Raw genomic sequence first — 14,386 nt, forward strand, 5'->3', positions numbered from 1 at the left:
TTGTTACTCTTGAAGAAATTTGGACTGAGATACAGAGTTCAAAGGAAGAATCCTTATCCATTAGTGACTCATGCAAGAAATCTGCTTTTTAATACCTTCAGTAAAAGTATTCCCAGAAGGCTTAATTAGCTGTCCTACAAATGCATAATCCTCCTTTCTTTGGTTCGAATTTCCTTTTTCATCAAGCTGGTGTTTCTTTGCTTGTGAGACTGCTTCCCGTGAGACCTGTCCTCCCTCTTTGCTGATTCCAGTCAGTTCCACGCGTGTGCTGTGGTGCACGAATCAGGCCTTGTCTTCTGCATCTCAAAAGACTAGTTTTTCTGGCTACGCTGAAGCAGCAATCCAGGCGACCGACCCCTTGCTACTGCTGGTGCTGACAGACGGCCGGCCACCCCTGAGCTCTGCGGGACAGGGGTCGAGAGCTGCCAGGACCTGGATTTTACGTGGTCAGAGAAGACAAGCGTGAAGGCAGCCTTGGAACCGCGATTAGAGCTGCCACTCACAGAGAAACCTGTGGCCACCAGCAATCCCACCATCTCTGGGCTGCTGGTCTCCCAACGCCCAGCTGGAGCACCACCAGAAACGGAAAGTGAAGCATTTCATTTTTCTTATCAAGCTTCCCAGTTACACTGACTTGATGTTGCCTGAAGGAGAAGTGGACACCGTAGTGCTCATGAAACCTGGCAAAGCTAAAGTCCTCGATAGCAGCATCCCAAAACCAGCAGCACTTGGCCTCAGCCTGGCTGCAGCTGGCTGGTGCACATCTCTGTCAGCGTGTATTCCTCTGGCAAAACACATGATATGCCAACACGAACCTGCGATGAAGAAGAGCAGTGATCCAGGAAAAAACCCTCTGAGCAGATGTTGTCGCAGTGCATAATGTACAGGTCCTCAGAACAGATACCGTGCTGAGGTGCCGCTTGTGAACGATCACATCCAGAAAAACGTACCTGGCTTCAGAGCAGAATGAAGTGCCTGTGACCAAATAATTGGACTGGTGGCCCGTAATGAAGTCAGCTTCCAGAGCTGGAGAGGACATCAGAGACTGGCGGGCTGTCTGCAGCATAACGCACGGCTGGCAGAACAGCGCTGCTGAACGTGTTGAGAGCCAACAGTCTGTTGCCAACAGCGCATTGCACTGACCAAGCCGGCACTCTGCAGAGGAGAACAGACCTACCGATTACATCTGCTGACCAGCCGTGCCCAGAAAGCTCTGCCGTGGCACCACTGTCTCATCACTGCAAGGACGTGCCAGCCGTGGAAGCTTGGGCACACAGGTGACTTCTCTCGTGTGGCTCCAGCAAGCCCGTTCCCTGAGAGCAGGAACAGCCAACTTCCCAGACCCTGTAAGCCACCAAACAAAAAAGAAACGGTGCCGAGAGCCAGGGAGGCCTTGCAGCACAGCCTGCCGCACGATGTGGGTCTCTGTGGGACCGGCATCTCCACTGCTGGCGAGGCCCGTGCTGCCGGACAGCCGTCGGGCATCCACCACTTCGGTGAGGAGTGCGCTTGCACAGGGCTGCTGCGGGGCTCAGCGCCCTCCAGCCTAAATCTCTCTTCTCCTTTCACAGGCTCTGACAGCGATTTCCCCCTCTGTCCCACCTTGGGCAGGTTAAACAAGCCTTCGGCACGCCGGCTGCTGTGTCTGCAGCCATTCCTGTGCACATTTACCTTTCTTGAGCGTGAGTGACCAGAACCGTGCTCAGAATTTCAGATGAGGGTGTCTCCTATGGCGGCATGAATGCATCCTTATGCCTGTGAGAAATACACACCTTAGGTCTTGCAGCGTTTCTTTTGCCTTTCCACGGCCGTGCTGCGTTGGTGCCTCCCAGTCACCCCCTCCTGGGGTCTGTCAGTAGACCCAGAACTTTCTCTCCCTTCATCACTTCCAGCAGAGAGCAGAGAACCTTTGCCAGCCCTCTGAGCAGGACGCCGTGTTTTGGACTGTCGCTTTTCATTCCGTTTCTTGTACCGCAGCCCTCAAGGTCATTCAGCTCTTCCTCTTCTGTATTGACGGAGCTTCCCAAATGTGATTCATCGTCATGCCTCTTTATAACCCTCTTGCTTTCTGTGCCAAGGTGGCAGGAAAATAAGAATAAGAGGAAATGTGCCTAAGCCCACAGACTGCGAACAGACCTTCATATTCATGTTCAGCTAATCTTCTCGGAGCCATCTCTCTAAGAAATCATTAGTGCTTATTGACCTCCCAGAAGCGTGGCTCTTGTGTGGTGTGTGCATTAGTGGCAGTGGGTGTATGCCATTAACTGTAGCCCTTGGACTCCTGTTGCCAGCAACAGCTTTCCGGAGCGTCCGTCTGTTCCAGGAGGGACCCGAGATGGGAGGGCAGAGCTTGGAGGGCGGCAGGGAGCAGAGGCACCGCACTGCGCCGGGCTGCACGCGGGGCACCGTGCAGACAGCCCGGAGGACTGCTTGTTTGTTAACCGGCGTCGCATCCAGGCGCCCGGGAGCTGCAGTTCTGTTGCATTTTATCGGGTAGTTCGGAGGACAAGCAAACGGACATTGCTTGACCCACGTGAGTCGTCATGGCCAGTTTAGCAAAGAGATAACCGGCCCAGCCCCGGTAATGCCGTGCCGCTTGACGCAGGGCTGCGCAGCCCCCAAGCAGCGGACCCTTCCTCCCCACACGCTCGGTCAGGGCTGCAGCACTTCTGCTGTGGGAGCATCCAGGCCCCTGCTGAGAGCCCTCCTGGGAGCCGAGACCCTGCCAGCCCCAGTCGGTGGCTACCACAGAGCAGCGACCAAAGCCCTGGGGTGGGCTCCGGGAGCTGCGTTCGCTCTCACTGCTAGGACAGAGAGACCGCGCGGGAGCCCCAGGGCCCTCCCGGTCAGAGCCCCGTCCCCAGCCGCCGTCAGCAGTGGGTGCTTATGGAAGGAGACCCCAAAGCAGGGCACGAGCAGAGTCGGGCCCAGCAGCGTGCCTTCCTGAGGCCTCCCAGGCAGAGGCTCTCGGCTCGTTGTGCTCGAAGGACTCATCCTCCGTGATCTTGCCCTCTCAGGTTTTAGAGCCATTTCTTGTTGCATACCCAGAGTACTCGTTTATGCCGGGGAGGCAATAGAGGCGAGGGCAGAAGGAAGGCATGCTTGCAGCGTGGTTTGTGCCCCATCGGAGGCTCTTGTAGCGGCAAGCGCGTAGAGCCGAGTGCTGCAGGAGGGGCTGCCCCCGCCCAGCTCCACGGCCTGCGCCCACCACGCGGCAGGGTGCGGGCTGGGCAGGCAGACACGGCACAGGGCAAGGGGAGGAGCAGTCCAGGCACCTCTGGGCCGCCTCAGCCCGCACGAATGAGCTGACCGCCGTCGGGTGACGACCAGACCCCGCTGCCTGCGTCCTGGGGGTGGCGTGACGGCCCTCCCGTCCCCACACCGCTCTCTGGGGAGAGGCCCGAAGGTTCCCTCTTGTCCCGGGAAGGGGCTCTGCCCCGACCGGCCGACGTGCTCAGGAGCGCTGCTTTGCTCCGAGCCCGTGGCGGGACCCGAGAGCACGCCGACGGCAGTGCGGTTAGCGAGGGGAGATGGGGGTCCCCAGTGGGAGGTGGGGCCGGTGGGCTTCGGTGCAGCTCTGCCGCGGCATCTTGCTGAGCAGCCGAGGCAGGGCGAGGTGCAGGGCCTTCGGCCGCAGCAAGTCTGTGTGTGCACCCAGCGGGCTGCAGGGCCACCACGTTCCTCCCTGGTGGGTCTCGGTGGGCTTCAGAGCCGTGGCAGCTAGGGCAGGTTTGGCCAGGAACTGGAGATGCTGGAGATACTTGCTCGAACCTCTTCTACCTCCTCTGGAACAGCCCTGGCAGGGCTTGCAAGGAAGTCTCGGCTGAAGTGCTCCGAGCCGTGTCCCCGACTGCAGAGCCCCTCCTGTCCTCCAGCGGCCCCCCGTGTATATTGTGTGTGTGCTCCTGTGTCTGGGGACCTCCGCCTCACCCCTGCCCTCTGCTCTCTCTCCTCTCTCTCTCGCTGTACCGTTCTTTCTGCAGACTTTTCAGTAGTTTAGGAGAACTCAGCACCATTTCCCAGCGGAGCTCCGGGACCACCTACACAGTCCGACCTGGCAGTCGCTACCCTGTAACCCGACGTACCCCCAGCCCCGTGAAGCCGGCTCTGGATCGGACAGAGCCCCTCAGCACCGTCCGGCCCTACGGTCTGACCCCTCCCACCATCCTCAAATCTTCCAGCCTCTCCATCCCACACGAGCCCAAGGAGGTGCGCTTTGTGGTGAGGAGCGTGAGCGCCCGGAGCCGCTCCCCGTCCCCGTCCCCCTCTCCAGGGCCGCCCCTGCACACCCTCCACCCGCCTCGGCCCTTCATGCAGAAACCCCTCCACCTGTGGAACAAGTACGACGTCGGGGACTGGCTGGAAAGCATCAATTTGGTGGAGCACCGAGACAAGTTTGAGGACCATGAAATAGAGGGCACGCACCTGCCCGCCCTCACCAAGGAGGACTTTGTGGAGTTGGGGGTGACCCGGGTCGGGCACCGGATGAACATTGAGCGGGCACTCAAGCAGCTGGTAGACAGCTGACCATCCCAGGCAGCGCCGGCCTCTTCCAGAGCCACCGGGGGGGGGTGTTTCTACTAGACTAATAAAACCCACTTTGATTCTCTTTCTATTCTGAGCACTGCACTGAAGGGCGTGGAGCCGAGGGGCTCCCGCCCGCTCCCACACCGCCCCGGCGTGCCACGCACACGCAGACCCCCGCTCGGCCCCGCCAGCCCCGCGACGCCTTCGGGACAAGGAATGTTGCATGAAATACATCCTCGTTTCTGTTCCTCCCAGAGAGTCTGGCCTGTATATCGCTTGATGTGCTCTTCCCCGGGGGCGTCGCTGGTGGCCGGAGGGGCCGAGGCACCACGTGCTGCCAAGCCCGGGCTCCCCGTGGTCAGAGGGCAACACCTGGTCGGAGCGGGGAGCGGGGCAGGGCCAGCGGTGCAGTGAGGAGCCGAGCCCCGGCTAGGGAGAGGGCTTCTGCTGTAGGGCAAGCGCTGGCCACGTTGCCCAGGTGTGACAGGCAGGGAGACGCCTTGCAGCGTGCAGGGAGGTGAGCGGGCCGGGCACGTGCTGCCGGGCTGCGTCTCGAGCAGGTCGGGGCGGCCCCCGGCGTGGAGGCCCGAGCCGCTCCGAGCCGGCCGGCGTGGTGGGAGCGCAGCAGGGCAGGGGCTGCTGCCGGAGGCAGGCAGGGCCGGCGCTGGTGCCGGCACTCGGCCCGCGTCGGGAAGAGCAGGCAGGAGGCACCACGGCCCCGCGCGGGCCGTCCCCGCCGGGGTCGGAGGCGGCCGGCCGAGCTGGGTCGTCCCGCTGGTGCTCGGAGGGAAGGGCTCCAGCGCGCAGAGGTCTCCGTGGAAGGGCAGTCCCGGCGCGGGGGCCGGTGGACGCCTGCGGCGACGCCCGGAGCTGCTGCCTCCTGCGCAGAGCCGCCCCGGGGAGCAGGCAGCCTTGCTGAGCAAGCCGGAGGAGCGATTCCCGTGCGAGAGACTAGCCCTGGACTGCGTGCTGCTGCTCTGCCTGCCGCCCTCGGTTGCCCCGGTGAGAGAGGGACTGAAACCGCATGGATAGAAGCATGTTTGGGGATGTCGGAGGGAGGCTGGTGGGGAATCCAGCAGAAAACGCTTTGCCAACGTTCAATGGGGGTGGGGGAGGGAGGGAGATGTTTTATTTCCTCTTGGTTTGGGGTCTTGTTTCCAAGGGGGACGCGTTGATGGATAATATATAATCTCCGTGCATTTATATAGAGAGCAGCTGATGATCTACAAGAGATGATACTGAACTACAGGATTCCCACTCCGTCCTAGTCATCCTTATTTTGCATCTTTTTAATCAGCTATATATTTGAAAAGAGAGAACAAATATCTATATATCTATATCTATAGCTATAGCCACCTGATTTTGTTATAATTTTACTAAATCTATATATCTCTAGACTTGTTGAGATGCTGGCGAGGCGGTGCCTGCACCCCTCCCCTGGGACGCCCATGGCTCATGGGAGTTTTTAGCGACTGACTGAATGAATGTTAAAGTCTTTTTAAAAAAAAAATACAAAAAAAACCCAACAGCTCCTTTCAGACACTCTGGATTTTAAAGATTTAGCAACACAAAACAAAACTTGGGTTTTGGGACACACCGAGTCTTCCACCCCCGCCAGGCAGAGACGCACGGAGCTGGCGCTTCCACCTCCCGCAGAACCCGGCGCCTCTGGCAGGCGCAGGCCCCGCGGCACCAGGTCCCCCTCCCGCCTCCGCTCCCGGTGAGCGATTGCCACCATCGCGCCCAGCGCTCGCACCGTGCCGCCGCCGGCACGGCCCTGCGCGGGCAACGCCGCCCTGGCCGCGAGGGCCCCAGTGGGGCCGCTCCTCCGGAGCGGCCGTCGGGAGCGGGAGGAGGCCAGCGTGCAGGTCCAGCGGCCGGGCTGGCTCCCGCCGCGCCGCCGGGGAGCCCAGGGGCTGGTGGTGCCACGGCGGCACGGTCACGGGGACTACCAGGGCAGCGGGGCTCGGCAGGAGCTGCTCCGTTGCCCAGCAGCTTTGGGGGAGCCGGAGTGACCCAGGCCAGCCCTAGCGCTGGAGGAGGTGGCGTCCCCGTCCCTGTCCCCGTCCCCGTCCCCGTCCCCATCCCCGTCCCCCAGCGTGGTGCCCGGCGCCCCACGCGCCCCCCTCCTCGCCGCACCGTCCCCCGGCCTCGCCCTGCCCTGGCTCGAGGGTGGCCAGGGCTCGGCCAGCTCGGGAGGGGGTGGCTTGGTGACCGGTGTTCCCAAAAAGCTGAGTCCCCCACGAAGGCATTAACTCTTCTGGTGCTAGAGGGAAGGACAAGGAGGTTCCTTCTGACCCTCACACATCTCCGAACCTTTACAACCTTCAGCCAGGGAAAAGGCCCGGGCCCGGGGCAGGGGCAGCAGCCCCTCCTGCGCGCCAGGCCCTCCCGGGACGGATCCTGACCTGTGCCGGCGCACCGGGCCCTCCCGGGACAGACCCTGACGCGCCGCGGTGCCGGCGCCTTTTCCCTGAGCTCTTGCTGGGCGCGTGCCCGAGCGGCTCCATCCAGAGCTCTCCGGAAGCCGCCGGGCCCTGGGGGTTCGCAGCCTCTCCCCGTCCCTGGGCGCCATCCCGCTGCTCCCGGGTGGGGCAGGCGCCCCGGGACGGTGCGAGGGCCTTCGAGCTGGACCTGCGAGCAAACAGCCTGCGCTCCGCGCCCCAGGGTACCCCGGGCCTCGCGCCCCATAGCCTGGTGAGCCAAGAGGCATCCAAATCGCGATAGCAGCCATTGCGTCTGCCTCAACCCACCGCCGGCTTTGCCAGGCGTGCCATCGCACCCCATCGGGCGTCCCCCTCCCTGTCCGTGCCAACGCTGCCGCTGTCCTGCGCGACCGGGAGCGGGATGCCGCAGAGCAGGTCCTGCCCCTTCCGCCTCCCTGCCCCGTGGTCGCAGCCCGGCCCATCGCCCCTCTCCATTTGTCCCGCTGGGCCCCCGCCACGCGCCCTCCGGCGTACCCGGCACCTTCACCCCTCCTGTGCACTTCCCGCCTTCACCCCTCCCGCACATCTCCCACCTTCACCCCGCGAATCCGCCCCGCCGGCCCCCGCATGCCTCGCCCGCGGCCAGCAGCATGCGCAGCCGCACGCACCCACCTACGGTCCTGCGCCCCGGCTCAGCACCCCTCCACCGCCCTCACCCTCCATCGCCCGGGCTCCAGCTCCTTCGCCCGCACTGGCATTACTTGGCACCCTCCGGTCGCAAGGGCTTGCTGGCACGCTCCTGCATGGGCGGGGACGGTCCCGCACCAGAGACATCTCGCCTGCCGGCGCGGCCGCTGCCGCCGCTGCTCTCGCATCCCCTGACCCCGCGCTCGCTCCCTCCTCCGCCCTCCAGAGTCCCCCAGCTCCGGCCGTCCCCTCGCCTCGTCCCTCCGCCATCTCCCGCGCGCTTTGCAGTGCCTGCACCCGCGGTGCTCGCAGGCACCCGGCCGCAAACCAAACACCGCTGGTCCCCTGCGACCGGGGCGTGGCTCTCCAGGCTGATGCTGCTTCTCCAGCTCTGTGCCTGGCGAAGCAGCACCGGCACGTCCCGGGATGCCGGTGAGCACCGAGCTCTTCTGCATCCCTGCGGGGACCGCGGCGTGCCGGACCCGCCGCCACGCAGCCCCCCGAGGAGGCCCCACTGCGCACGCAGGCCTGGGCGCGTCCCCGGGTCAGTGCCACGCAGCCTCTTTCCCGAACTGTAGAGCATCAGGATTTCCTAGGAGTTCCTTTGGCTGTTTGTTTCTCGCGCTGCTTTCACGAGGCTGCTCTGGAGCCTCCCGCGGATGCGGAAACGCTCGCTTGCAGCCCGCAGCGTGCCACGGGGGACCTGTGCCCCTCGGCTGGCTTTGGCCCCTGCTGCCGCATGCTTGCGGAGCCCCCGGCCGTCCCCGCTCGGGCTCCATCCCCTGGGTCCTCCGGGGCCAGCTCCTGCAGAGCAGCATCCGCCAGAGCACGCTGGGCGTCCGCACGCCACGGCTTGGCCAAGCCTCCGCACCGCTGACGGCTCGTCCCCGGCTGCGCGGCCCCCCGGCTCTTGGCACTGCCCGCGCCCCGCAGCCCCTCCGCACGCCCCAGCCCTGCCCTCCCGGCCAGCTTCTCCCACTGCCGCCCCTTTCGCCTCTTCCCCCTGCTGTGCTTCCTTCCCACCGCGCCGCTGGCTCCTTCCCCGCCTCGCCCGCAGGTAACGGAGACCCCGGCAGCCCTCGGAGACCCCGGCGGCCCTCACAGACCCCGGCGGCCCTCACAGACCCCGGCGGTCCTCGTGCCCGCGCGCAGCCCCGGGGCCTGCGGCCGGCAGAGCTGCCCCGTCTCCCCGCGGGGCGGCGGGCGGCTCTGCTGAGCGCTGCCCCGAGGAGCGGCCGCGGCCCCTCGGCGCGACCCTCCCTCCGGCCCCGCGCCAGCCCCCCGGGGCGGCCAGCGGGCGCTGCTGGTGGAAGTGTGACGGTGTGTTAGCCTGAGTGCAGGCTGCTCGGCGGGTTCACAGCGGGTGAACCCGGGGTCTCTGCCCCTTCCGCAGCTGTTTCTGGGGTGACCAAGAGAGACCCGCCTGCACCCGCCTCTTGCCGCAAGAGGCCAGAAGTCTGCAGAGCGCAACTTTTCTGCAGAAAGTTCGGTCTGGGACCAGGAAAGCTGGACGCCTTCTTGCCATTTCTGAGGAGCCCTCCTCCTCCTGCCCCCCAGCTCCCCCCACTGCCCCCGATCCTCTTGCGAGGGCTGGAAATGGTGGATGCACCGCTCTGCCCTGGCAGAGCCGGCGGCCGCACCGCCCTGCCGTGCATCCCAGCTTCCACCACAAAGCAGCTGCAGCCGTACCTGTGTTGGCAAACACTGCGTGATCCCTCCTGCGGGACGGCGGCCGCGGCCGTCGCTCCCAGGGACACCACGGCTCGTCCCAGTCAGGCATAACACGAAAGAAGGCGACTTCCCACCACGCTGCCGCGCCACCGCCCCCGTGCCGGGGGCTGCCCGGGTCTGCCGCAAACCTGCTCCCCTGCCCCAGCAGCAACACCTTCATCCTCCTCATCGTCCTCCCTGCCAGAGCCGCGCCCTCCCTGTCCCCCCCCCGCACCTGCCACGGACGCACGCGCGTGGCAGAGCCGGACGAGCGTGGGCTGGGGGCTCTGGAGACGGCACCGTCCCCGGGCAGCACCAGGGCCACCGGGCGAACGTGCTTCGCTTCGGGGCGGCACCTGGGGCACCGTGGGTGGTTTTGTGCCGGGAGCGGCCACGGGCTGGTGCCGAGGCCCCCTCAACTGACTTGCTCGCTCCTCCCCAGCCGCAAACAGCCCGCTCCCACCCCGTGCCCGTCTGCGCCCCGCCGAGCCCACCCGGCTGGGGCAGCAGCGAGGGCGCTGGGCGGCCACATCCCGCGCGCCCCGCTGGCTGCGCAGCCGGCGCCTCGTGGTCCTGCCGGCTCCCGGGGCGGCCACGTCCCCCGCGCCCCAGCACCCGCAGTGCCCGGCCAGGGTCAGGTCGCTCGCCCCGGCGGCGCAGTGCCCGGCGGTGCCTTTACCAGGGCAGCCGGGTTGCCCGAGGGCCGAGGCCTTGTCCCGCGGCCATCCCCAGCCCCCCCGCGGAACCGTAACCCCCGCTAACGCAGCTGCTGCTACTCCACTTTTATTTTCTCAGCTGAAGCAAAGAGGATTTTCCCCAGGTGTAGATAGCGCTTTCCTGACTCTGTATCTATTCTGGCTGCATTGGCATCTCCGCTCCAAACATCTCCAGACCCAGTGAGACATTTCATTTTGAAAAGCCATCCAGGAGAAGGCAGAGCGGTAGCGGGCGAGGAACCAACCCCACGAGCCTGCGGCGCGGCCGGCAGCGAGCGCCGCACCCCTCGGCCGCGCCGTCCCGGTGGCGCCGGGACCGGCCGCGCGCGGCGGTTACTGTGATTCTCATGGCTTCTCAATGACTTGGGTTATCTTCTGTAAAAAGGGATACACTTTTTTTTTGCTTTGAAGGGGTTTTTTTTTAAAAGTTGTTGGTATTTTTCCTTTGTCCAGACTAACGTCATCAATCCCTGTTCTCCATCAGCTCCTGTCTGTAATTCTGACTGTAAAAGAAGAGAAAACAAAACCCAAAGCACTTTGTTCCTGGTGGTGAAGAGCTTCGCCAGCCAAAACCACTTCCAAACGGCGACAAAGTGCGGCGCGGTTTTCTTTCTGTCCGCCCGTGGGCAGCCCTCACTGCCGCATGCATGTGTCACCCGCGGAGACACCCCCGCACGCCCCCGGGCGCGCGCTCACACCCACTGCATGTGCATATACCGGCTCCCGCCCTCGCACACGCGCGTGCGACCACATGCGCACGCACACGGCTCGAACATCCACACTCTTGTTTCTTACCCAGACGGACTCACCTGTGGGTTTTTGTTCTGTTCTTAATTTTACAGGGTCAGTTTGACTTCACCCTTATTTTGTATGGATTTTTGGAGGAGATTTCTCCTTCTCCAGAGTCATGGAGGTGTGGCCATTCGCCTCCCGCCCTTGACGTTGTGATACACATACCCCACAGAGATCTATGTTTCTTATATTATATTATTATTATTATTATTAATTATTATTATTATTATGTAATAAATTTATAAGAAAGCTCTGCTTTGTTCCGTGGTGTCTCTCAGCTCCAGCACCCCCAGACCGCGGCTGCCATCCGGGGCCGCTCTGCGCCGCTCGGCGGGGGGGGCACCGGCACCCCCAGCGCCCCGGCCGCGGGCAGGCGTGGGCAGCGTGCCTCCCTGCCCACCGATGCCCCCGCGCTCCCCGGGCCCGAGCCCGGGGCAGGGATGGCGGGGGGGAGCAGGGCTGGGCAGGGGCGACGTCCCACTGCGCTCGGGGGGGCCGGGGCCGCTCGCCGCTCCCCGGGGCTGCTGGTCTGCGCAGGGGGGTGCGGGTCGGACCCGCGCCCATCATCCCCCTGGTGCCCCAGGGCTCCTGGCTGGCGGGGGACAGCTTCCCGGGGCTGGTGCCCCGCTGCAGGGAGCCAGGCTCCCGGGGCCGACGTGCTGGGCTTGGCTCGGCAGCAGGGGCTGGCCCCGGAGCTGGTGCCGTGCTGCGGGCACCCTCGCGCTCCCAGCCCCGCAGTGACCCGCGCGACCGATGTCCCCTCCCGTGCCGGCCCGTCCCTTGCGCTGCCCCGGGCCTGACGTCTGGGGCTCGCCCCACGGGACCGGGGCCAAGCGGGAGCCCCGGCGGGACCGACGTGCTCAGGGCAGGGAGCGCAGGGAACCCACGGCCGCGGGGCTGGCAAGCGGTGCCGTGAAGCCAGCCGTGGGGGTCTGCGAGGGAGCGTGCCAGCAGCTACGGCCCCGCGCGCTCCCGCCCGTCCCACCCCGCTCTCGGGGCCCCACCACCCCCGGGGACTGCGGCCACCCCACCCCACCGCCTCTGCCCCATCCCTCCCCGGCGCCAAGCCCTCTGCCGTGCCCTGCCCCGGGGTGCCCGGCCGAGCCATGGCCAGGCCCCGTTCCCGGGACGGGTGGGCTGCTGAGGGGCTGGGAGCACTCGCCGTCCCCGAGGCTGCTGCGGGACTTACCCAGGCAAAAGGGTCGCCCCGAGCCGTGCCGCTGCAGGGCTGGGGCCACGCCGGCTCTGGCAGCAGGGACGCCAGTGCAGGCCCCGCGACACCTCGTGCTGAGCACCGGCTGCCCTTGGGGACACTCGTTCCGCCTCCACGGCGCTGGCCCTTGCAGCTGCTCCGGCAGCGGCACCGGAGCCGCGGGCAGGACGGGCCAGGGCCCCGCCGAGCCGCCGTGGCTGGTTGCCTGCCCCAGGGGCAGTGGCTGCGTTTGGGGGTGGCCCTGGCTCCCGCCAGCCTCCGGGCAGGTGCCGGGGACTGCGCCAGGGCCGTCTGCGCCAGACAGACGCGTCCGCCCGGCCGCAGCCCCACCGGGGCCCTGGCAAAGCCACCAGCGCCACGTGGTGCCTCTCTCCAGGCCGGGGCACGCTGCCACCGTCCCCAGCCTGAGCTGGGGCTGGCAGCGGGGGCAGAGGCGCGGGGCGGTTACAGCAGCTCCCAGGTCCCGGCCGTGCGGCACTGGGGTTCCCGGGTGCCGGGTGCCATGAGCTGAGGGGGGCGGATGCGCACGAGGCCTCATTTGGTGTCTGCAGCTGCCGACGAACCTGGACGTTGTGGTTGCCTTGGGGGGAAAAACAGTGGCCAAGGGACAAAGAGCGGAGGGGAAGAGGGCAGGAGAGGGATGCGGGGTTCCGGGGGACCCCCAGCCGAGCACCCCTGCCCCAGGCAGCCTCTCCAGCACGGGAGCCATTATGGTCGCCCCGATGACCCCAGTTTTCACCAGGACCATCGCCCCCGCACTGGCACATGCTCGAGCTGCTCAGCAGTGGTCTGGCTTTGGTGGCTTATTGGCGCTGACGGGAATATGCTTAATTAGATGCAAATGTTGCATAATGATTGGCTGCTGCGCCTGGGGCACGTCCATCGGCCGATGAAGGGACCACTGTTCGCCCGGCCCCTGCCGGCTCCCTGCCGGGGACGAGGGGCTGCGGGGCGGGGGGCCGGGAGGGAGCTGCCACCCCAGCTGGGGACAGCGGGCGAGGGGCGGCAGAGAAGGGGGCCATCCAGTCGCTGGGGGCTGCACCATGAGGGTGAGAGCCCGGCCACGGCGCCGCCGCAGCAGCCTCCAGGTACGCGCCAGGGCCGGATCCCCAGCGCAGGCCCCGGTGGCGGCGCCGGGGGGACACGCGGCCGAGCCCCAGGGCCGCGGCACAGCCCGTCCCGGCGCGATGGGGCTGAGGACGGCCGTGCTCGCCTCCTGCAGCGGCGGCTCCGCTCCCAGCCCCGGGGCCCGGGAAGGTGCCGGGGGCTCGCTGGCACCTCGGCCTCGTGCCCAGGCACCTCTGGGGCCCATCCTGCTCCGCTGGGATGCATTTGGGGAGCCCAGCGCGGCTCCCACCCCCCTGCTGCTCCCATACCCCGCGGCCCTGTGACGAGCAGAGCCTGGGCGGGGGTCGCACCCCCCACCCGCGAGAGCCCCCCTCCCACGCAGCCCATGGAGCTGGGCAGCAAGGATGGGGCTTTGGGACCGAGGGTCAGAGCCTCCCGGCAGCCGTTCCCACTGCCGCCTCCGCACGGGGAGGTGCTGAGGCTGCCACCACGTCCCACCCACCACACTGGCCCCGTGTCCCCCACAGCCTTGCTGCCAGCCCAGCCACACCGTGCCCGCACGCCAGGGTCCCGGTACCCGACCGTCCCCACGGCCACCCCTCCTGAACCCGGCAGCCCCTGCGCCACTCCGTCCCCGAAGCCGGCTGTCCCCGTGCCTGATGCTCCCGTCTCTGTGCCGCGTCAGCACCGCCCTGTTTTGGTGACACAGCACTGTTTTGGTGACACTGATGCCTTCTCCCCTCGTAGCCGCGGGCACGGGCCAGAACCCAGTGTGTGTCCGTGGGGCTTCTCTGCCACGGGGTGCCCACGTAGGGACTGGGTCCTCCTGCTCTGGGGTAATGGCTCGCTGCCCCCCGACTGCTGTGCCCCCCCGGGCTGGGAAGCTGCACACCAAACCTCGGGGCACTGCAGTGCGAGGCGACGCTCCAGCAGAAATGGGCTGCAAGAGGGAGCTGGGGCAGCGGGAGGGGCCGTGCCACATCGGCTGTGCACCCCGCAGCACCCCGCAGCACCCCGCACACCCAGCTGCGTGCCCTGCACGCCCCGCTCCTCCCGCACGTGCTCGGCCATGCACCCCGTGCCTCCTGCACACAGCACCCCGCGTGCTCTGCTCCTCCTGCATCCCCCACGCACCCCCCCCGTGCACCCCGCACACCCAGCCGTGCCCCCCACACCCCCTGCCGCGGCCTGGGCCCCTGGCAGCAGCCGGCACGCGCGCTCGCGTACCCCCCTCTCCTGACCGCAGC

The 14,386-nt window shown here is 66.2% G+C and overlaps 1 protein-coding gene across 2 annotated transcripts in view; it reads left to right on the forward strand.

Moving 5' to 3' along the window:
* Positions 1 to 11,108, forward strand: part of SHANK3 (SH3 and multiple ankyrin repeat domains 3) — a 372,706-nt gene extending 361,598 nt beyond the window's left edge. Inside the window, exon 22 of one of the 2 annotated variants that reach the window (XM_075506645.1) lies at positions 10,909 to 11,108. In XM_075506645.1, coding sequence (XP_075362760.1) covers positions 10,909 to 11,014 — 106 coding nt within the window. In that variant the 3' untranslated portion in view covers positions 11,015 to 11,108. Of the gene's footprint in view, positions 1 to 3,983; positions 5,243 to 10,908 lie in introns of those variants that run through there. The other variant, XM_075506615.1, reaches the window with a different exon arrangement.
* Positions 11,109 to 14,386: the final 3,278 nt, after the last annotated feature.

Source organism: Mycteria americana, chromosome 1, assembly GCF_035582795.1.
Source record: "Mycteria americana isolate JAX WOST 10 ecotype Jacksonville Zoo and Gardens chromosome 1, USCA_MyAme_1.0, whole genome shotgun sequence".
NCBI lineage: Eukaryota > Metazoa > Chordata > Aves > Ciconiiformes > Ciconiidae > Mycteria > Mycteria americana.